This window comes from Phyllostomus hastatus, unplaced genomic scaffold (genome assembly GCF_019186645.2).
Source record: "Phyllostomus hastatus isolate PE091 unplaced genomic scaffold, TTU_PhHast_1.1 phas_contig_34, whole genome shotgun sequence".
Classification (NCBI taxonomy): domain Eukaryota; kingdom Metazoa; phylum Chordata; class Mammalia; order Chiroptera; family Phyllostomidae; genus Phyllostomus; species Phyllostomus hastatus.
In genome coordinates, this window is record NW_025333857.1 from 46,366,688 (window position 1) to 46,387,381 (window position 20,694).

The following is a 20,694-nucleotide window of genomic DNA, read 5'->3' on the forward strand; positions in this document are numbered from 1 at the left end:
TGGATCAAAATTATACCTAATTTTTTATTAGTTTGGCAAAAAATATATTTTTGGTGTGCTGCAGAATTTTAGTAATTAGTTTATGTGTGCCATGAGATGTGAAAGGTTGAAAATTACTACTATATATTGATAAGACATGTTCATTTTGTTTCTTTCTTAGAAAATAGAGGATCTAAAAAGCTCATGGTAGCAAATGAAGTATTTTAAAGTTATTGTTATAGCTGTTCTTTTTTTGATATGGAAAATACTCTTTGATTACAGTGCTATAATATTGATTTAAGATTATGTACATATCCTTGTATTTTTTCAGTCCAAATGTTTTTTATCAAATTGACAATTTTACTAATTCTAGTTTTCTCATTGAATGTGCACTAAATCTCATCTGTTTATTTCTTTTCCCTATTTTTCCTTTTTTTCTTTGCCTTACTATTCCCTCAAATTTATCCCTTTACATCAGACAAGGCCTGCAGGCTAAAATGGACAGAATTAGGGTTATTTCTGCTTTCTCTGATGTTGATTATGAAGAGCAAGAGGGTATATATAAGCAGATGGAGGGGAAAATATCACAAGAGTTTCTAGAAAACAGTAACATAAATGTAAAAGAAGCAGAACTAAAGGAAATTAGAACTCTTTCAAAAACTGATAAATATTATAGACAAAAAGTACAACCAAAGTACAAGAATTGGAAAAAGATACCCTCTCCAAGCCAAGAAACAGAATTCTCTACTGCCTTTAATTTTGACCTTACGTTTGAAACATCTGTTTGCTCCAGATATCCTCAGAAATATAATACAATCGATAGGAGAAGGAAAAAGAAACCCCTGTACAGTCATTTTGGAGACAGTGAAAGAAAACAATATAATGAGAGATTAGGAACTAAGACTAACTTCAAAAGTACATATCCTTATAGTGAAAATTGTAACTTTTGCCACATTGAAAAGAAGAAACAAAATTACCCAGTTTCCCAATCCTACAAGAATCCACTTGTGGTTAATAGTGGCATGGGGACCACTAAGTTGGAAAGTCATGATTATGATCTTCCTGGTTGTTTTAAGAATTATGAAAAGTTACCTGGCTTAAAACAGCATGTCACTGATTTCATTCCATTGGATATTCTTGAAGATTCTACTAGCAGTACTTCTGATGAACTTCTGGATTCCCCCATTTCTGATAAGCAGGAAGGTTTACTGTCACCAACATGCCATCCATCCAATGTCCATCGTATTGGAAGCTTTCCTAAAGAACATTATGTAGCAAATCCAGCATTCCCTTTACAAAGGATGAATTGCTATGCAAACACACTTGGAGATCTGTCTGGGTTCCCTGTGGAAGAGATGGCCCCTTCTTCTATTGAGGAACCCAAGGACCACTATATTGATACAATGGATGAGCTTCAGTGTTTTGTAGAAACAGTCTCAGAATATTTAGCAGAGAAGGAAGAGGAGATTAATAAATTTGGTTCCCTTTCGAAAACTAAAAAAATACCTACACATAATAGTACTCTTGATAATGCAGAACAGAAAAATCCTGAGGATCAAATACCACCTATAACCATTGTCAAGAATGACAAAGACAAGGTCATTTGTTTCCCTGAGTTGAATGGAGTGAAAGGTGCTGTTGGCTCTTTGTTCAGTTCACTCACAGAAAAGGTGGGCTCAGGTAAAAAGCATCTAACAATCTCAATGGAAAAGCTGGGTTCTTTAGTTCCAGAGAAAACAGAAACTTTTAATCAAATAGAGACAATTAATTTGGGATCTAGACCCAGAGCCAAATCAGTATCAGAGAAGGATCTTTCCATGCAGTCTCCATTATCTTCTCAGAATGTTGACAATAAGGATTTTGGCAGATGTGACATAACCTTTGAAAATGAGCACACCAGCAGTAAAACTGGAAGTTTAAGCTTTGAGGATGCAACAGAAACTCTTGGAAGGGACTCTGCTCCACAGAATCAGAGTTCAGTTATAAAGTCTGTTTTCAGTATGCTGAGTCCATTGAAGACCTTTTTGGAAAAGGATGAAACTAAAAAAGATGATGACAAAAACAAGCCAAAAAGAAAGGAAAATGTTGTTGGGTGTGATTCAGAGTCAAGTCAAAGCGAAGGCACTCTTGCCAATGACAGTGGCATTGTTGCTTTAGATAGGAATAATGGAGACGCTACAGACTTGTCCCAAATGCTGACAAATGAGAATTTGTTATCTTCTCAAATAGCCAGTGAACCTTCAAACTTAGCTAGTTCTGCAAGTAAGCAAAATGGTACTGATAGTCTGCTGGAGCAAAAAACCCATATAGACCCGTCCCTGTTACCAGATGAACCAAAAATATGTGTCAAAGATATTCCAGGACATCCTTGTATAGCTGGTAGTAGAACTAAGAACAAAGAGCCTTCTTCAAAGTCATTAGAGGGGGACAGAGTTACTGGTGATGATAATTTCTTTGAGCCACTCAGAAGATCCTTTAGCCAGTTTTTGCTCACTTCCCCTGAAAACTGTTCAAAGGAAACTTTGTCAGAATCTAGGAAAATTCACCCGTTGGAGGAAGATAGATGGGAAAGGATTCCTAAGAAAGATGGACATTCCTTTTCCTTCAGTGGAAAACTGCATATTCCATTTCTCAGAGTTCTTAGTCATTCTGAAAAGCAGCAGGATTTAAAAGAGAAAGGAAGCATTTTTCCTTTGTTTAAATTTCCTTTCACTGACAGCCATATCACTGTTAATGACCAGAGTTTTCATGGCTCTGAAGTAACCATCAGTGAAGAGATTCAAAGAAACTGCCAAGAAAATAACAAACTTAGTTCAGTTCCAAATATTCATAATAATCTAGAAAAATTTGGTGATACAGAGACATTTAATAAGAATGATCCAAAAAATTGTTCCAAAGATACCACACTTAATAAAATGATGTCTGATTCAGTTCCAAATATAAATAATAATCTTGGGAAATTTGGGAGTATAGAGGAATTAAATTCAAGTGACCGCACAACAGAAGAGAACTGTGAAAGAGATACTTTAGCCATCCCTGAAGTTGTGCCCCAAGAACATAGACTCTCTGATTTTTTAGGAGAAAGTAAGACTCTTACACAAGTGACATCTTTAACAGTATCAGACTCTTCATTAGCATTGATTCCTACCATTTCAAAATCAACCTTGGTTAATGAAATTGGTGAAGACAAACTTGTAGATAAAGCTTCCAAGAAAAGAATCCAGGGAGGCCTCCTTTCTGGCCTATTTAATGGATTATCTTCTCTTAAAAACTTGTCTAGTTCACAAGAAATAAATTTGAAAAATGATGACTCTCATTACAGGGACAACACCCCAAGCTCACTCTCAGGAATATTTAACTTGATATCCAATGGCAGTATGACTGATTATAAACCAGATGAAGCACAGTCCATGTCTTTAGGTGGCCCAACGACTTTGAGTGGAAATAAGCATTTATCCTTGGATGAGATTGCTGTTACTTCATGTGTGACTTCTGAGAACCAGAAGGACCATGTTGCAAAACAAGCAACTTCTGGTTTCATAAAAAACTTATCTTTACCTAAAGAAAACATACCATTAACTGATACTTGGGCTGATAATCATTATTGCTCTTCTGCGTGGAAAAACCAGCACAGTGAAAAGCATTGCCCCTCTCCTGAGAACAGTGTCCTTCACTGTACACTAAGTGCTACGCAGGACCTTGTAGAGAAATCTTTGCCAAAGAAGCCAACACCACACCATATTCTTGAGGCAAACCTATATGAAAATTCAGATAAGTTAAATTCACCTATACTGAGTACTAACATTCTTAATAAATCAAATCCCTCTCAGGCTTTTGAAGAGATGAACAATCCTTTCTGTTATGAATGGGACTCTGATAGAAAAAATTTCTCTAAAAATTCCAGACTACTTCAGCCAGCTCATTGTATGTTGAATCAAAATACATTTCCTTTAGCTGATGTTTTTTTGTGGTCTGACTCAGAAAACTCAGCAATAAATTTTTGCCAAAAAGATCAAAATGCAAACATCTTAGAGTGGAGAACAAATTCAAACAGTGTCATTTGGTGTGACTTATCATATGAATCATTCAATCAGTTTAAATTTAATGAAGAGTACTTATTAAGAGATGATAGGTGGGCAGCTAACTCATTATATGGAAATTCCTGTCATCTTTTAATTAATGAGACTAAGAATTCACTGGAAGAATTGCCCATTGACTTAAGTTATTCTTCAGGTCATGGAAAGAATACATACCCCATGGTTGATCAAGAATCATTAGGAATGGATGAAAACTTTGTTTTTTCAAGTATTGGTTATGAATACCAGGAATGGTTGTCATGTCTTGAAAATGGAGTGTGGTGGCCATCGGAGAATGGAGACTATGGATATTTTGTGTTCCATGATGGTCAGTATATCTATTCTCTCCTCACTGATTCTACTGGGCAGTATGCTTATTTATTTATACCTGATTATTCTCATCAAGAGTATTTGAATTGTGATTTGCAGACAAATAATCTATCAAGTATTATATTGGATGACAGTATTATTTCTCCCTGTAGTTTTAGAGTACTAGGCAAGGAAGATAAGTTATTGTGGTATGTTGAAGAGGAACCAATTGAGGACCCTCTTGATTTATCTATAGTTTTGCCAAGAAGTGATGGGCCAATGTATCTAAATTCAGGAGCTTTTTCACAAGTACATGAAGAATCGAGTTATGGCCCAAGGGATCAACCATTAGATTTCTCAGTCTATAATTCTAAAAAATTTGAAGAAGATTTTGGATTTTTTGAAGAAAGGCTGTGTGGTTCTGAAGACTTTGAATGTACCTTGGATCTCAGAAATCAACCCCAAAGTATTGGTAATCATGTCTTAAGTAAAAATCAAATTAACAAAGGAGATAAGAACCAGGCTCTAGCTAAGGGTTCATTATCTCACCTTTCCAGTTTTCACTGGCTTCAGTCTTCTCAAGAAAGTGCCAGTTTGGTTCATCTTGAGAATATGACTGACAGCCCACAGCAAGCAGAAGAGATGTCATCTTTAAACAAAGTGACTTCATTATTTTCTGCTTTGGGTGCTTCAGTTGGAAGTGCTTTGAATTTTGAAAAGAATGAATCCTTAGAGTCTTCGGCCCTGCATAAAAAGGATCAGCAGTCTAACTTAGTAGGGTTTACAAATGATGATCTTCAGTCATTAATCTTGAGTAGGCAATCAGAGAGTAAATCCCAAAATGAGGAAGAAAATCTTCTTAAGAAGGATTCAGAGAGACAAATAGTATCCAATGTTCAACAACTGGAATCTACTGAAAATATGAAGCAAGATTTCCCTTTAAATAAAAGCATTCATGTGAAAAAACAAAGTTTGTTGAAATCTGTTTTCCAGGTAAGCCAAACAACTCCTCCAGCTAAATTAGGTAAAGAAGATGATGAAATAATCACATCTGACTCTACTTCAGTTCCTCTTGCATCACAGTTTAGTAGGGATGAACACAAGAATTGTGAGCTTTCCCAGGACCAGTCTTCCAAAGAGTCTGAGAGAACATTATTTAAAAGTGCATTGAAACTCTTTGGTCGGGGTGAAGACTCTTCAGTAAGTCCAACAGAAAATGAAAAACAGGCATCTGGATTTTTGAACCTTTTTAAAACCCAGGTGAATAAAGAAGGATCACCAAACTTAGAAAAGAGTGGTGATAAAAATAAAAAGATAACATCTCAGGAAAAGAATGAATCTTCCAATGTTTTAAATTTTTTTGGTACTCTGGGAGATTTCTTTAAAACCAATGTATCTCCTACACAGACATCTGAAAATATGTCTGTTTCTTCAATGACTAATAAGGATGAGGTCAAGTCAAGTCCTAATCTTACAAAACTAACTAGCCAGGATGTTGGGAACTTTCCTGTTGCGCCAGTTTCCTCTAAAGGGAAAGTTCGAGTTAGAAGTCTGAATAAACAGACTACTATTGATGGCAGTGAACTAAAGGAAGCATCAACTAAGGAGATCCAGGGTAATAATTTAACTGAAAAAGATGCACCCTCCAGAGACCATCTAATCCAGCAGTCACCAAATCCATCTTTCTCAAGAAATTGTCTCGAAGAGTCATCAAGAGATTCAGTAGTAACTAGTAGTGGTGTGTCTACAGTGACAGAAGTTTCAAGAAGTAATAAAATATCTTTTGATATTCTGAGCAGAAAAACTGCAGAAGAACAAGGTCATTTTTCTGACAAAGAGTTGAGCTTTTCAACTGCTACAACATTTCCATCCCAACCAGAGTTACCAACCAGAAAGAGTATATTTTCTTTCCTGACTGGATCCGAAAAATCTGAGAACAGAGCCTCTGCTACTCTACCAAGAACCAAATCTCAAGCAGAAGGGCTATTCACACTTCCTTCCTTTTTTTCCACTACTAATTCAGGCATCAAGAAGGATGCCTCTCATAATAGCTCTTTCAGTTTCTTCAGCTTGTCCTTTTTGGATGAACAACAGCAGACTCCTGGGGGAAAGCATAGCCTTTCAACTGTTACTCCAGTGACTTCCCAGCCATGTAAGAAGCCAAGTGTTTTTGTAGACATGGATGGCACAATGCCTGAAAGTCCCTGTGGTAATAGAGATAGCATAGTCCCAGAGGTAGTTCATGAACATCAAATGACTCCTTGTGTTTCCATTAGCAACACTATTGAGGTTACCCTCCTTGACGATGAGCTCAGTGTAGGGGAGGCCTATCAGGGAAAACTAGAGTCCAGTAATGGACCTGGGATATCTTTACCAGATTTCCAGATGAATCAATTGCAAAAAGACAATATTCCTCTTTTACTAGGATTTCAGGCACAGGCTGAAACACTGCTCATTGGACCAGAGACCCTTGGGGTAGCTTCTCATGAAGAAGATGATTTCATACAGGAAACCTCCCCTAGAGGTTTGCTGGCCAAGTCTTTTTCACATGATAGCCATTTGATTGAAAATCTCAACAATTTAGATGCTTGTACTAACCATTACCAAAATGAAAGAATTCCTAGAGACCCATTGAATTTGCCATTAGAAAAGACCCCTGTTGGGATCTTAACACAGATCCTGGAACCAACTTCTTCAAGTCCTGTGGAGCTAGGGTGTGCAGGGCACCTCCAGAACCAAGACACAGATAAAGAGGAAGACAAATCAGTGTTGGATTCTTCAGTAGAACTGCTTTCAGGGTTTGTGACCAAAGTGAAATCTTTCTCTGGGAGCTTAACTGAACCTCCTAAAACTTTCTCTGGATTTTTTTCTTCTCATAAACCTCCAAAGAAAAACTCCTTTTTCTCTCTGTCTTCTGGTGTATCATCTCAGCCATTCAAAAATGAGTTATTTGGAATTTTCAAAAGTCCCAAACCAGAGACATACAAAAAAGAACCATCTATCCCAGGTACTGCACAGCTTCAGAATGTTAGTTCCAGAGGTCCTGTGGGATCGGTACCTCCAGAAAATTTGTGGAAAGATTTTGCTTCTGAATCAATAAATTTGGAATCTACTCTCAGTGACTGTAGAATGAATGTGGTTAGTGCAAAGTTGGACTCAGAGACCTTGACAGATGATCCCAACCTAACAACTGAAATGGAACGTAGTAATATTCCTGACAAGACCTTGACAGATGATCTAAAACTAATGCCTGAAATAGAAAATGATATTCCTGATAATATCCCAGAACGTCAGGGTTCTGAAACAATTGGGGCTGCATCTTCTGTCTCAGGGGACGATACCGGGCAAGGAATATTATCTCTGAGTGATGAAGGAGACATGGGGATATTGCAGGGTACAGACACAGAGGCATCGTTTGAAGCAGAGCATATCTCATTGCCAACACAGTTGCATACAGATCCTCTCTGTATCGCCAAAGAATTTCCACCTCCAATTCCACCACCTCTTCCTCTTGAGCCATTGCCAGCTATGCAGTCTGCCTCTACAAAACAAGATGTCTTAGAGCTACAGGCAACCATTTCACTAGAAACCAATAGTACTACACTATTCAATGAGCCAAGTTCAGTTGTCCAGAGTGCCACACCAGAAACCCGGGGGTCCCTTTCTTGCCCTTTGCTAGAGGAATCTGTGCTTTGTGCCGAAAGAAGTTATGGGATACTTGATGCCCAGAAAGATCCAATTACAACCCCCCAGGAAACAGAACAGCCAAGACCACGTTTTGAGATCCCAAACATGACCAAGTGGCCAAAGCTCCATTTCCCATCCTCTGCTACTGACTATGGGAAACCACTGAGCTCTCTCTTTTCCTCATCTTCCTCCTCTGGCAATAGGGCAGCAGAGACTGGTTTAATGTCTGGTTTTAAAAAGTTGTCAACTCTGTTTGAGGGAGGTAATGAGGAAAAAGTGAGTACAGTGACTAGTGATCCCAAACTAAGGTTTGGAAAGAAGCTGGATCTTTTATTCCCATGGCCAAAAGAGAGCAAAGGGGACCCTGAACAAATGCCTACAGAATCCTCTCCAGTTTGGGTTATCAGCAGTGATCAGGACCTTAACTCCAATGAAGCTGACAAAGCTTTAGAGTCTTCTCAAATGTCTGGGGCCAGTGCTGAGCCAGCTAAGGTCTCTACCCAGCTCACTGTGACCTCTGAGCAGGTGGAGGCCAAACCAAGAATATGTACTCATGGGCTTTTAGAGTCTGGAGAAGTGGAAAGCCAACAGGAAATCCCAGCATCTGGAGGAGACTGGGGTACTAAAGGCAACCTCTCTGGCCTCAGCAGCCCTTCAGGCAATCCTGAGAAAAAGCACTGCACTGTTTCTGAGCTACTTCACCAACCAGAAACACAAGAAGAGGAGGCAATGCCTACTAGCACTGACTCTGTTTTGAATGTGCAGCTGCCAGTTACTCTGCATGGCATCGAAGAACTAAAGACCAACAAAAGGCCGGTTCTCAACTAAAGCATCATAAATGCTTTTAAGGAATTGACCATTTATGATGCAGTGGCTTAGTGGTAGATTAGCCATAGCCTGCTTTTTATCCTTTCTGTGTCTTTCCTAGCACCTGAGCTTCATGTTAATTAGAGGTTAAGCAACAAGAAATAATGTGTGGGTCTTTTCATCCTCTCCCTTCTCTCTAGTGCCAAATTTAATTTGTTTATTGGAAGAAGGAGCTTCCTGCTTAAAGGAAAGGCTAGGCCCTGAGATTTACTCACTCTGATTTTCTCTGCCTTATATAATGTGGAATAGAGAAGGGAGGGTAGGGAGAGGCCGCCAGTAGTTGAGTAGCATATATTAATTATAATCACGTGATGGGCTAGGATGCTTCCTTGCACCTCCGGCACTTAATGTCTGTAGTAGCTGGGGAGGGACTACTTTGCTTTGTTTTTCTAAGTCTTCTAAGATGCTTTCTCCAGTGGTAATGAGGATATTAAGTAAAATATGAAGTGCAAAGGATGACTTAGGATAATCTATATTCTATATCCTATTCCACTGAATTTGCATAACTTCCTGTAGTCTCTGCCTTTTGCTGTCCTTGAGACTGGTGTCTGATAAGTGCTTTGAGTAAAGTCTCACAGGAGCTTCGGGCTAATGTTTGCTGTAGTTCTTCAGTCTGGACCATTGTTCAGGGTCCACCTGCAAAGGAATTATTAATAGGAATTATTTCTGCTAGGAAGAAGCATCATACAGTGCAGTTTAAGAATGATGCCTTGATCTTTGGCCCAAAATTGTCCAAAGGGGCCAGTCAGGGGCTTTAGGGGTGTGTGTGGGGGGTGGAGGTGGGTATTGGGAACTACTCAGAACAGTAACCTGGTATCTGTCCTGTTCCCATGGGATGAAGGATCAGAAATCAGCCTGGAAGTACCAGGTAATTGGGAGGAACCACAGGGAAAATATCACTGGAAAACAATCACTTATCTTCTTTTGGCGAAGAATAAACATAAGCCCTTTATAGGCTTGACCCCATGGTAAGGAAATTCCTTGTCCTATTTCATGGAGGCTTTCCAGTTGGATACCAGAAGTAAGATGAGGACCTCTCTCTTGGGATAGAACTATCCAAATGTGCTGGGATAGATCTTGTAGCTCATGACCAAGTCCCTCTATCCTGAATAGGTCAGAATCCCTTAGGTTAAGTATATGGCTGAAGGGAGTAACTTCTAGATACTGCTCTTCTTTCTGGCCACGATTCATTACCACTTTCTCTGCTACAGCTGCTATCTCTCATAGCAGGGGAACAAATTTCCTTTCTGGGTATGGCAATTCAGTTGACTGAGAGAGGGTTGGGCTGGCCTCTCTTCAGGTAGAGAAGTTCATTATTATGGCCCTGACCCAGATCCTAGAGTTGAACTTTGTCCACTCTACCCAAAACTGAGCTCTGTCCCGAGAGCTACTCAGTTACAGATGGGCAAGTTTATCTTTGGGGCATTCCCTGTGCCGCCAGGGATATCATTGTAACATTCACGAGGTGAATGGTTGATGAGATCCCCCGAGGAATTTCTTGATTCTTACCTCCATTACCTGCACACGACAGTGCCTTCCATTGCCTCATTGTGCAGATGGCCGAGAGATAATTGAAGGAACGTGTCCACTGTCCTTTGCTCATCCTATGGGATAGGCAGTCACATTTACAAATGTAGAGTAAGAACAGGAGACCTCAAGTTAACAAATAATAGCAAAAGGAAATAGAGTTCATTCATTTTATTATGTGGAAATTAGAAAACTAATCACAGCCACTGGACAAGTTTCTTTAGAAGTCTAAGTAAAGAATTTTAGACTTAACAATTTTAGACTTTTAATAATTATCTACTTATAAATATTACGTTAAGATAAAGTATTCTTCAAAGTCAATTTTATAGCATTGAAGTTAAGTGCTGTTCAAGAAAGCAACATATGTTTTTTCCCTGTTGTGACTCTGCTGAGTAGAGACTAGTTCTAGATTGTAAAGTTTGGTCCTCTTTTCCCAGGAATGTCCTGTTTGTTATTCATTATTTCCCAGATTCATCCATTACATTTGCTGTGGTCCTTAGTGTCCACTTATTTACTCATTTGTCTTCTTCTCCTTCTCACAGCCCTGCCAGCAGTAGTAGGTATGGCTCCTCCTGCAATGTGAGCCAAGGAAGCTCTCAGCTGAGTGAACTAGATCAGTGTCACGAACAAGATGATGATCGTCGGGAGAGGGACTCAATTCATTCCTGCCACAGCTCTGGTAGCTTCTCAAAAGATGGCCAAGTGGGTTTTGGAGAACAAGGTAAAACCTTGGAAGTGACAGGTGAAGAAGAGAAGGGGAGAGCATGTGAATCCAAGGAGAAGAAAGACGATGTCACAGCCTGTCCTACCCCAGATCTGGTGCTACACAAAGACCATGTCCCAGGGCCCCAGGAGAGGTAGGTGATGGCTACCTTGAGGACCTCACATGGCTTCCTCATGCCTTTCCTGTTATATTGCTGAGTATAGTGCTTTTCACTTGTTTTCCTACAGCTGGGTTTGGTGATGATCAGGGTACTGAGGGTTAGCTTTTCATTGCTTCCTCTGATTTTTGGTATAAGTCCCAAGATATATTTTTTAAGATTTTATTTATTTATTTCCAGAGAGAGGGAAGAGGAGGGAGAAACAGAGGAAGAGAAACATCAGTGGGTGAGAGAAACATTGGTCAGTTACCTCTCACACTCTCCCAACTGGGGACCTGGCTTGCAACCCAGGCATGTGCCCTGAAAAGGAATCAAACTGATGATCTTTTGGTTCGAGGGCTGGTGCTCAATCTACTAAGCCAAACCAGCCAGGGCCCAAGATATTTTGAAGATCTCTGAAGAATTCTTAGATTCTTTGTAGATAGCTACAGTGTTCCAGACTTTCTTGAGTCTGCAGTTCTTGGCTTACTAATTGACCCCATATATGGCAGCCTCCGAGTCTAGAACTGACCTGAGTCCTGCAGATTATTTCATTCAAAGGAGCTGCTTAGAATGAAATGGCTTCCCAGCATATTAATGTTTAAAATCCTCCCTCCCTCCCTCTCTTCCTTCCTCTCCCTCTTTCTTTCTTATTTTTTATTATTGTTCAAGTACAGTTTTTCCCATTTTCACCTCAACATGCCCCCCCACCCCACCCATCCCCACCTCCCACTCTCAAACCAACCCCCTTTGAATTTGCCCATGTGTCCTTTATACATGTTCCTTGATGGCCCTCCTCTTATTTTCCCCCATTATCCCTCTCCCCTCTGGTTACTGTCAGTTTGCTCTTTATTTCGATGTCTCTGGTTATATTTTGCTTGCTTATTTATTTTGTTGATTAGGTTCCACTTATAGGTGAGATCATATGGTATTTATCTTTCACAATTCTTTTGTGAAAATTGCTTTTTGTTTTGTGTTGTTTTTCCTTGGCTGAGAAAATGAGAACGGAGTTGAGATAAAATGGGTATGGAAGCCAGATCTAAGTCCCTTCTGCCTCCCAGGGCCTAGCAGTGTATCTGGCAATTGGTATCTATTAGAAAAATTTTAAATGTGTGTTTTAACAGTCTTATAATGAAGCTTAGTACAGAGTTTGAGTGTTATTATTGAGCTAAACTGGTCAGTAATGTTGCTGATCAGTTGGGACAGAGCAGGGTTTCTCAGTCTTGGCATTATTGACATTTAGGGCCCTTAACTCTTTGTTTTGGGAGGTATTGTACCCATTGTAGGATGTTTAGTAGCATCCCTGGTCTGTACACACTAGATCCCAGTAGCAACCCTCAGTGTGACAACAAAAAATGTCTCCAGATATTGCCAGATTTCCCCTGCCCTGGTTGAAAACCACTGGGGTAGAGCGATAAGGGGAAGGTGTGACTTAAGATTGTCAAATATCAAGGGCCAATAATAAAGCCTGTCACTGAAAGATCAGAGTCGTGAATGCTGATTATGAGGTAAAAGAGAATTGTGTAAGAGAGGCTGGTATGTCAGCTCTGCCACTGGAGGTATAAACATTTTCTCTTCTCCTTTTTCCTGATCTTCAGTCATTTCTGGTGGCTCATCTAATAGATGAAACATCTGGGAAACTGAGCGCTGGACCAGCTTTTTTTTTTTTTTAAGATTTTATTTATTAATTTTAGAGAGGGAAGGGAGGGAGATAGAGAGAGAGAGAGAAACATCAATGTGCGGTTGCTGGGGGTCGTGGCCTGCAACCCAGGCATGTACCCTGGCTGGGAATCGAACCTGCAACACTTTGGTTCGCAGCCCGCGCTCAATCCACTGAGCTACACCAGCCAGGGCTAGGACCAGCTTTTTTACTGGGTTGACAACCCACTGAATGATGGCTCTTTGTAGACTTTAAACTTGGTAGATGCTGTTGTCTGGGTAGGGTTCTTGGTAGAGCATCAGAAGTGACCAGCATGAATATTTGTCCTCTACTGATCCTAGCTGTGTGAGTGAGGTCCAGTTCTAGTTGGCCAGAAGGGCCTGCAATTGTTTTAGAACAATTGACCCATTTAGGTGGCATTAGAGCCCCTCGTGTATATTTTGTATGTCTAGATAGTAGATTCTTGTTCGCTGCCTTGGCGCTATACCACAGTGAGAGACAGGAGATGCATTATCACCAAGAATCAACCACTATTCCACAGTCAGGTACCTGGATGATGACACAGGATAGTATTTCTGTCTCAAAGCTACTTTGTTCTATTTATTGTTCATTTCATGGAGGGTGTTCCTGAGGCAGCATAAGGAATAAGACCATGGCAGGAAAGGGGTTGCACTTTTTTTCTTAGCACCTAGACGGTGTAGTCTAGGAATTAGTAAACGTTCCAAAACACTTAGTGGAGCAGAAAGGGTTTCCACAAACAAAATTTTGCCCTAAGGATTCTATGTAGAACCCCCAAGGGAGACTGGTGGTCCTGAGAGGTGGATGAGAGAGTTATTTCACACCTCTCTGCATAGTTTTAATTCTAGACATTTACTCAGGGCCTTTGTCATTGCTGCTAGTATCCTGATCCCTGAGCTGCCTCATTGGGTGAGTGAAAAAGGGGGAAGGAGAAGGAGGAACAGATGAAAAGCTCAAAGGAGTTGTCACTTCAGAGAGGAACTTTTTTCATATCGGGTAGCCCTGGGTATTCAGGGCTATGCTGTTTGAGTGACCTGAATCACTAAACAAGTACAGGCATGAATATAAATCATTTTATTTTAGATATTTGATAATGTGGCACTAAGAACTGTTACCTTGTGGCCTGGGCTATTTTTTTCTTTTTTATTGAATTTATTGGGTGATACTGGTTAATAAAATTATATAGGTTTCAGGTATACAATACATCATCTGTATATTGTGTTGTGTGTTCACCACCCCAAATCAAGCCTCCTTCCATCACCATTTTGGCCAGACTATTTTAAAGGAACATTCTTTTCTTTACTAGTTTTCCTGAGGAGAATGCATCTTCACCATTTACCCAAGCCAGAGCGCACTGGATCCGGGCAGTTACCAAGGTTCGACTCCAGCTGCAGGAGGTAGGAAATCTATTGTTCTAATCCTAGTTGGGACAATTTTTCATTTGAAATTGGGAGACATATGGTACCGAAGAAGCAGTCAGTGATTAGTCATCTTAGTGTGCATCTGGGATGCGTGACAAGTAAGCTAGAGCCTTAAGAGATGGGAGGGTGGCCATCAGCTTCCTTCTATACTAATTAATGGAAATCAAATAGAACTAGTGTGTTAAGAGTCTGAAGACAGAGTTAAAGGCTATTGTTAATACCATAATCACCTTGAGACCATTTTATTTTGAATTTACACAGGGGACTATTTCAAGGCCTCTTAGGGTCAGTTGTTTTACTTGGCCAGCCAGTTCACATAGCATTCGCTGGCCCACACAGAGCTAGAAATTGTACACACTGTTCAGAAATTTCTACGGGTTTCCTTAATTTAAGACTCAAGGCATCAACACAGTATGATCTGAAACAATGTAAAAAAGTAAAAATAAAAAAATACTTCTCATTTTTAGTGGTATAAGTTTGAAATGTTTATATCTGTGTGTCAGTAGGTAGTCTTTAGGCAGAAAAGATGTATTTAAATGACAGTGGCTATCAGTATCATACCTGGTAGATATTAAAATTCAAGCATGCTCACATGGGTAAACACCCTTAAAATTTTTTCAAGCTTTGGGAAAAGTGGCTCAAAGAGTCATATAAAGGTCTCCCATATCCTTCTCTCCAAGATGCCCCAATTGTTGACATTTTACTGCATTTGCCTCCTTGTTTTCCATCCATCATGATTCATCTTTTTCTAAACCATGAGAGAAAGTTGCAGGTATGATGTTCTATCACTCCTAAATGCTCCTCTTTGTATTTTCCCCAAAACAAGGCTACTCTCCTATGTAAGCACAATATAACCATCCAAACGAGGAACTCAGTGATGACAACACTATCATCAAGACCTCATGCAAATTTTGCCAGCCATCCCAAAAATGTCTTGTCTCTTTTCTGGTCCAGGATCCAATCCAGGCTGACGTGATGCATTTAGTAGTCATGTCTCTTTAGTCTCCTTTAAGCTGGAACCGTTTCTCAGTCCTTTTCATCTTCAAAAGATGGCACAGGCTTTTCATTTTGTAGCATGTTCTTCATTTTGGGTCCACCCAGTGTTTCCTCATGTCCCCACTCAGACCATGCTGTCTTGGCAGGAATTAGTCAAAAGTGATGCTGAGCTCTTTTTATGAATTGCTTCAGAAAGTACATGATGTCAACCTCTCCTGGCCCTTGTGATAGTAACTTTAATCACTCAGTTAAGTTTGCATTGGCTGGGTCTCTCCACTGTGACGGCACCATTTTTCCTTTTGTAATTGAAAAGTGTTTGTGGTACAATATTCTGAAACTATGACCATATTTTTTTCCTCATCAAATCTCCACCTACCAGCTAAGTATTCATTGATGACTTCTGTCTGAATTTGCCACCACTAATGGTGGTTGCCAAATGTTAACTTTCTATTTCTGTTATCCTTTCTTCATTGACTAATTGGCATTCTAGTATAAGAAAGAGATTTCCCTTTTCTCCCATCAATTTGTATCAGTATGGGCTCATGGATTTCTAATTTATTGCATGAATTATAATCCCTTACTATTATTTATTTTGATGCTCAAATTGTCCTAGCTTTGTACAAGCACTGTTAATTTGACCCTTCAGCAAGAAGATAATGTTTTTTAAAATGATTGAAAAAGTAGCTGATTTGGAAAAAGCATTTTCAATACATACGTTTGAAAATGCTTCCTTTTGTGTATGTATGTGTGTGTGTGTTCTTTTATCAGAAACACTGAGTGTTACCTACAAAAACTTGTAACTGTGGGTTCTAAAATCTTAAAAAGAGGCTGTTAACATATTAAAAATCTTTCTAATGATAATTTCAGTGAGATGTGAACTTAATTGTTGAAAATATAAAAATGTTTCTATTTTGTAAGACATCAGAGAAGTTGAAAATTTAGCCAAATTCCAACAAAATCTTTCAATAATTGGTATGTGGGAAACAATTTTACAATTTTCACTTGAGTGATTTATCAGTATCTTTTTTAGCTATGAAAACTAAATATTGAAATAATCAAATGTGGAACTAGACCTTCAAACCATTCTATAACAAAATGTTAAACTACGATTTCAAAAATAACGAAGCCTGTCATATCACATTGCTTTCACTAAAAATATTATTAGTACTGCTAGTACTATAGTGACAGCAAAAATATTTTTGTATCATTAACAAATATTAACTGTTTCTTTTATGCTTTTACATGTAATTTTTATAATGTAACAAGCATATGAATACAATTATATATGCATATAATTTTTAAATGAATATACACATATTGAGAGATATATGCAAAAAGATTTCTACCAAAAAGGGCTGCTTATCATCACCATTGGGAGTCTGTTGATCTAGACCGACCTGAGGTAAACATTTAGAGTGAACATTTACAGAGTTAGTGTCATGATACTTATTAATGCTTTATTTCTAATTTTTTAGAAGTCTCGTAATTCTTCTTATATAGGAAAGTAAAATAAGTAATCTTCACATAGAAGAACAGTACTGAATGAGAAAAATAAGAATATATATTGGAGCAGGAACTGTCACGACTTTTTCTTTTTAAGAGGCAGTTCAGAGTCTCTCAAAAAGAATAGCTGAAAACAGTTGCCAAAGCTTGGAATCATTTACAAAAATAGCATGGTTCATTTAGGAGTGATTAAGAACCATTGCCACTTAATTGAATAAGGGAACAATTATAAGTATATTCTTAACACAGTTAATGTAAGTAGAAGCGGATTGAGTGTGGGCAAAAGAAGAAAGGCCAGCCAGAGTTCAAAGAAGGATTTGACAAGTTTAAGACAGAAGCAGAGGTACACCATTTATACTCCAGATGAGATTTGCTGACAGATTGTTTGAGGTTTTGAGACAGTACGAAGTGTGAGAAAAAGTTTTTTCTGAGTGGTTGTAAGTTCCATCTTGTCACCCCTTAATGCTCTGCCCAAAGATAGTAATTTTTGTTAGTCTTATTATTGTAGAATTTCTTTATGCAAATGCAAGCAAATATAAATATATATTCTAATCTTCCATCCCTATTTTTTAAAATAAAAGATGTTATATACACTAAGGACATCTTCCTCTTTTACTTAGAGAGTCTTCCATAATAGCTCTAAGAGTACTTTTCTTTTTTAACTGCTTCATAATATTCCATTGTACTGCAAGTATTTAGTCTCTGTTGATGTTGGTTGTTTCCTGTCATTTGCTATAACAAATCATGTTCTAGATAAGTACCTTCTACATGTTATTTTGCATGTATGCATTTCTGAGAAGATATGCATTTATAATTTTGATAAACATTGCCAGATTGCCTTCCATTTGTCAGTGGCTTAAGAGAACAAAGGTTCATTTTGTTAGTGTGCCTTGTCATTCCACATGTTCAGGAATTCTGCTTTAATTTGTCTTTTCTCTGCAATCCAGGCTGATGACATAGCCTGTACCTAGAACATTTCCAGTTTTGGTGGTAGAGAGAAAGAAAAGATAATAAATGAAAGAGAACATAGCAAATTATACTCTGGCTCTTAAGACTCCTGCCTAGAAGATACAATATGTCACTTTTGCTCACACTTCCCTGGCTAAAGCGAGTCATAGAGCCATATCTAACTTCAGGGGAATAGTACTTATACCATGAAAGAGATAGAAAAGGATTTGTGAACAGCTTTAGTGATTATTCAAAAGCGTGTCTGCCTTCAACAGAGATTGTACCAATTTATACTCCTACTAGTAATGTCAGGAGGGTGCTTTTTTCTTCCCAAACCGAACTGATAGAATGACTTGTTAAACTTGGATTTCTGCTAGTCTGCAAGACAATGATGTGTCAGTAGACTTTAAATTTACATATTTTATTATCAGTAGAGTTAAGTATGTTTTCATATAAGTAAAGGCTATTAGTATTTACTTTTCTATGAACTGTTTGTTCATATTTTTTTGCCCATTTTTTTTCTATTGAGCTTTTGATACCCAGGAGCTTATCATTGTCTTAGGGAAATTAACTCTTACCTGAGATATGAGTGTTCAGTACTTTTTCTCAGCATATGATTGTGAGAAAGTTTTTTTAACCTTAATGAGCCATGTTTTCCTATTCCAGAAAATGGAGAGGATAATAGTATCCTTTCTTTTAGGATTATAAATTATCTATTAAAATGATGATTTAAAAAGCAGAAACCAGAGGGCAGCAGAGGGATATCTCAGCTGTGGGGGTTCCTTCTGAGAAGCACAGGGTCTGAACCCGAAGCTGGGCTCGCCCACCCAGAGCACCAGAGCTGGGAAGATATGGGCACATAACACCTCTCTGTGGAAATCAGTAGGGTTTCTGTCCACCATGGAGAGATGAGAGTCTTCTAGAGACATGGGCACCTTCTTAAACGGCCAACACAGAGTTTTGTTGGCAGCCACTCACACTGGGCTCCAGTGGAGGGGGGTGGCTCTGTTTATGCTTTTCCTAGATTGCCATTTACCATGATGTAATGGAGTTACTTGTTTGTTGTCACATATCACTTCTCTGTGGATTTGTAAGATCCTTAAATGTTGGGGGCTATACTTTTTATTGCTAGTGTTCTAGAGCCCAATGTAGAACCTAGCAGATTGTTTAGCCAACATTTTATGGGTGTTTAACTAGCCATAAAAACATATCATCATTTCCACAGACATCTCCCTGTACTTCTTTTAATTATTCCTATTTTTATTTTCCCAAAGCCCAGCACCCAGCAACAGTAAATATTAACTATTAAGTTAGCTATGCTTTTTAATATTATTTTCATGTATATTAATATGAAGTTCCTGAATCTGGACCATGTTATGTGTGGATTGAGATTTTTTCTCTTTTAGATTGTTTTTGTGAAATTTAATCTGGTTTATTAAATATTTTTGAAAACATGATTTAGTGGTTATTCATAGATTAATACTATCCCATTATGTAGATGTTCCATACAATTTTTCTTGTTTCTTTACTAAAATAAATAATGCCACTGTGAACATCATTATGTGAAGTTTGCTTTCATTTCTGATGATTTATTTAACCTAGCTTTCTCAAAGTACAGTCAGATAAATTACTAAGTTAAAGAGTATATATACCTTTTGTTGATTAGATTCCACTTACAGGGGAGATCATATGGTATTTGTCTTTTACCACCTGGCTAATTATTTCACTTAGCATAATGCTCTCAAGGAACATGTATAAAGGACACATGGACAAAGCCAGAGGGGGGTGGGATTGAGGGGGGGAGGTGGGGATGGCTGGGGTTGCGGGGAGTGGTGGGGGGAAAATAGAGACAACTCTACCTGAACAACAATAAAAAATAATAAAAAAGAAATATACATGAAAAGCAAAGTACAAGTTTTATAAACCCCCTTAAAAGAGTATGTACCTTTAAAAAGCTTCTGATAAGCTTACACATGCGTTTTCAGAAAATTTTTCCAATTTGTGCTTTGAGTACATATTTGAATATACTGCACTGACATTAAGCATTATCATTTTAGAATGATAAAATTATTCTAAATTGGCAATTTGGCAGAAGAATGATATTCATTGTTTTAATTTGCATTTCTTTGATCATTTGAATATTTCCTGTAAATTTATAGGACATTTATGTGTCTTTAGTTGATACAGTAGACTTTGAGGAACTACCATAGGAACCTAGCTGCCCTTATGCAATTCCTGTGAGAGTGTGAGCAACTTGGGGGAAGAGATCGTAGAGGTCATCTCTGTGTCTGGGCTGGCTGAGCACCTGGCTGTATATGCTTAATAAGTGTTTCGTGATATTGCTAATGCTGATGAAGCAGTAATGTTGGTAGTGTGGGTGGAATGGATATGATTTTGTACCTTATTTGGCTTAGCTGCAGAAGAATCTGGGGGAGGAGGTGAGACTTCTAGCTCTAGAAACAGAGACTGTGGTGGCAGCAGGTGGGTGGGTGTTCCAGGTGGAAGGGACAGTGACGGAGAAGGCAAGGAGGTAGGCCGTGAGGAAGCCTTGACAGAAGCTCTTAGGTTGCTAAAGAAAGCTGAGGGAGGAGAGGCTTAGTGAGCACAGATAGAATGAGCAAGTAGATTAGAAGGGCCGTGCATAAATGGAGCAATCCCAGGAGATCCGAAATAGCACCTGATCAGCCTGAGAGACAGACAGATCAGCATTTTCTCCTCTCCTGCAAAGTTCTGTTCTTTCTTATAACTCTCCAGCAAAGAGACTTCCTTCTCATGGTTTAATTGATTCTCCTAAAAAAGGGATTCTCCTTTTGGAAAAAATGATGAAGCTAAAAGGGAGGTCC

The 20,694-nt window shown here is 38.6% G+C and overlaps 1 protein-coding gene across 5 annotated transcripts in view; it reads left to right on the top strand.

Moving 5' to 3' along the window:
- UNC13B (unc-13 homolog B) overlaps positions 1 to 20,694 on the top strand; it is a 205,218-nt gene that overhangs the window by 110,198 nt on the left and 74,326 nt on the right. For all 5 annotated transcript variants that reach the window (XM_045840120.1, XM_045840121.1, XM_045840122.1 and 2 more), the window contains exons 9-10: positions 10,988 to 11,302; positions 14,290 to 14,380. In XM_045840120.1, coding sequence (XP_045696076.1) covers positions 10,988 to 11,302; positions 14,290 to 14,380 — 406 coding nt within the window. The remainder of the gene's footprint in view (positions 1 to 10,987; positions 11,303 to 14,289; positions 14,381 to 20,694) is intronic.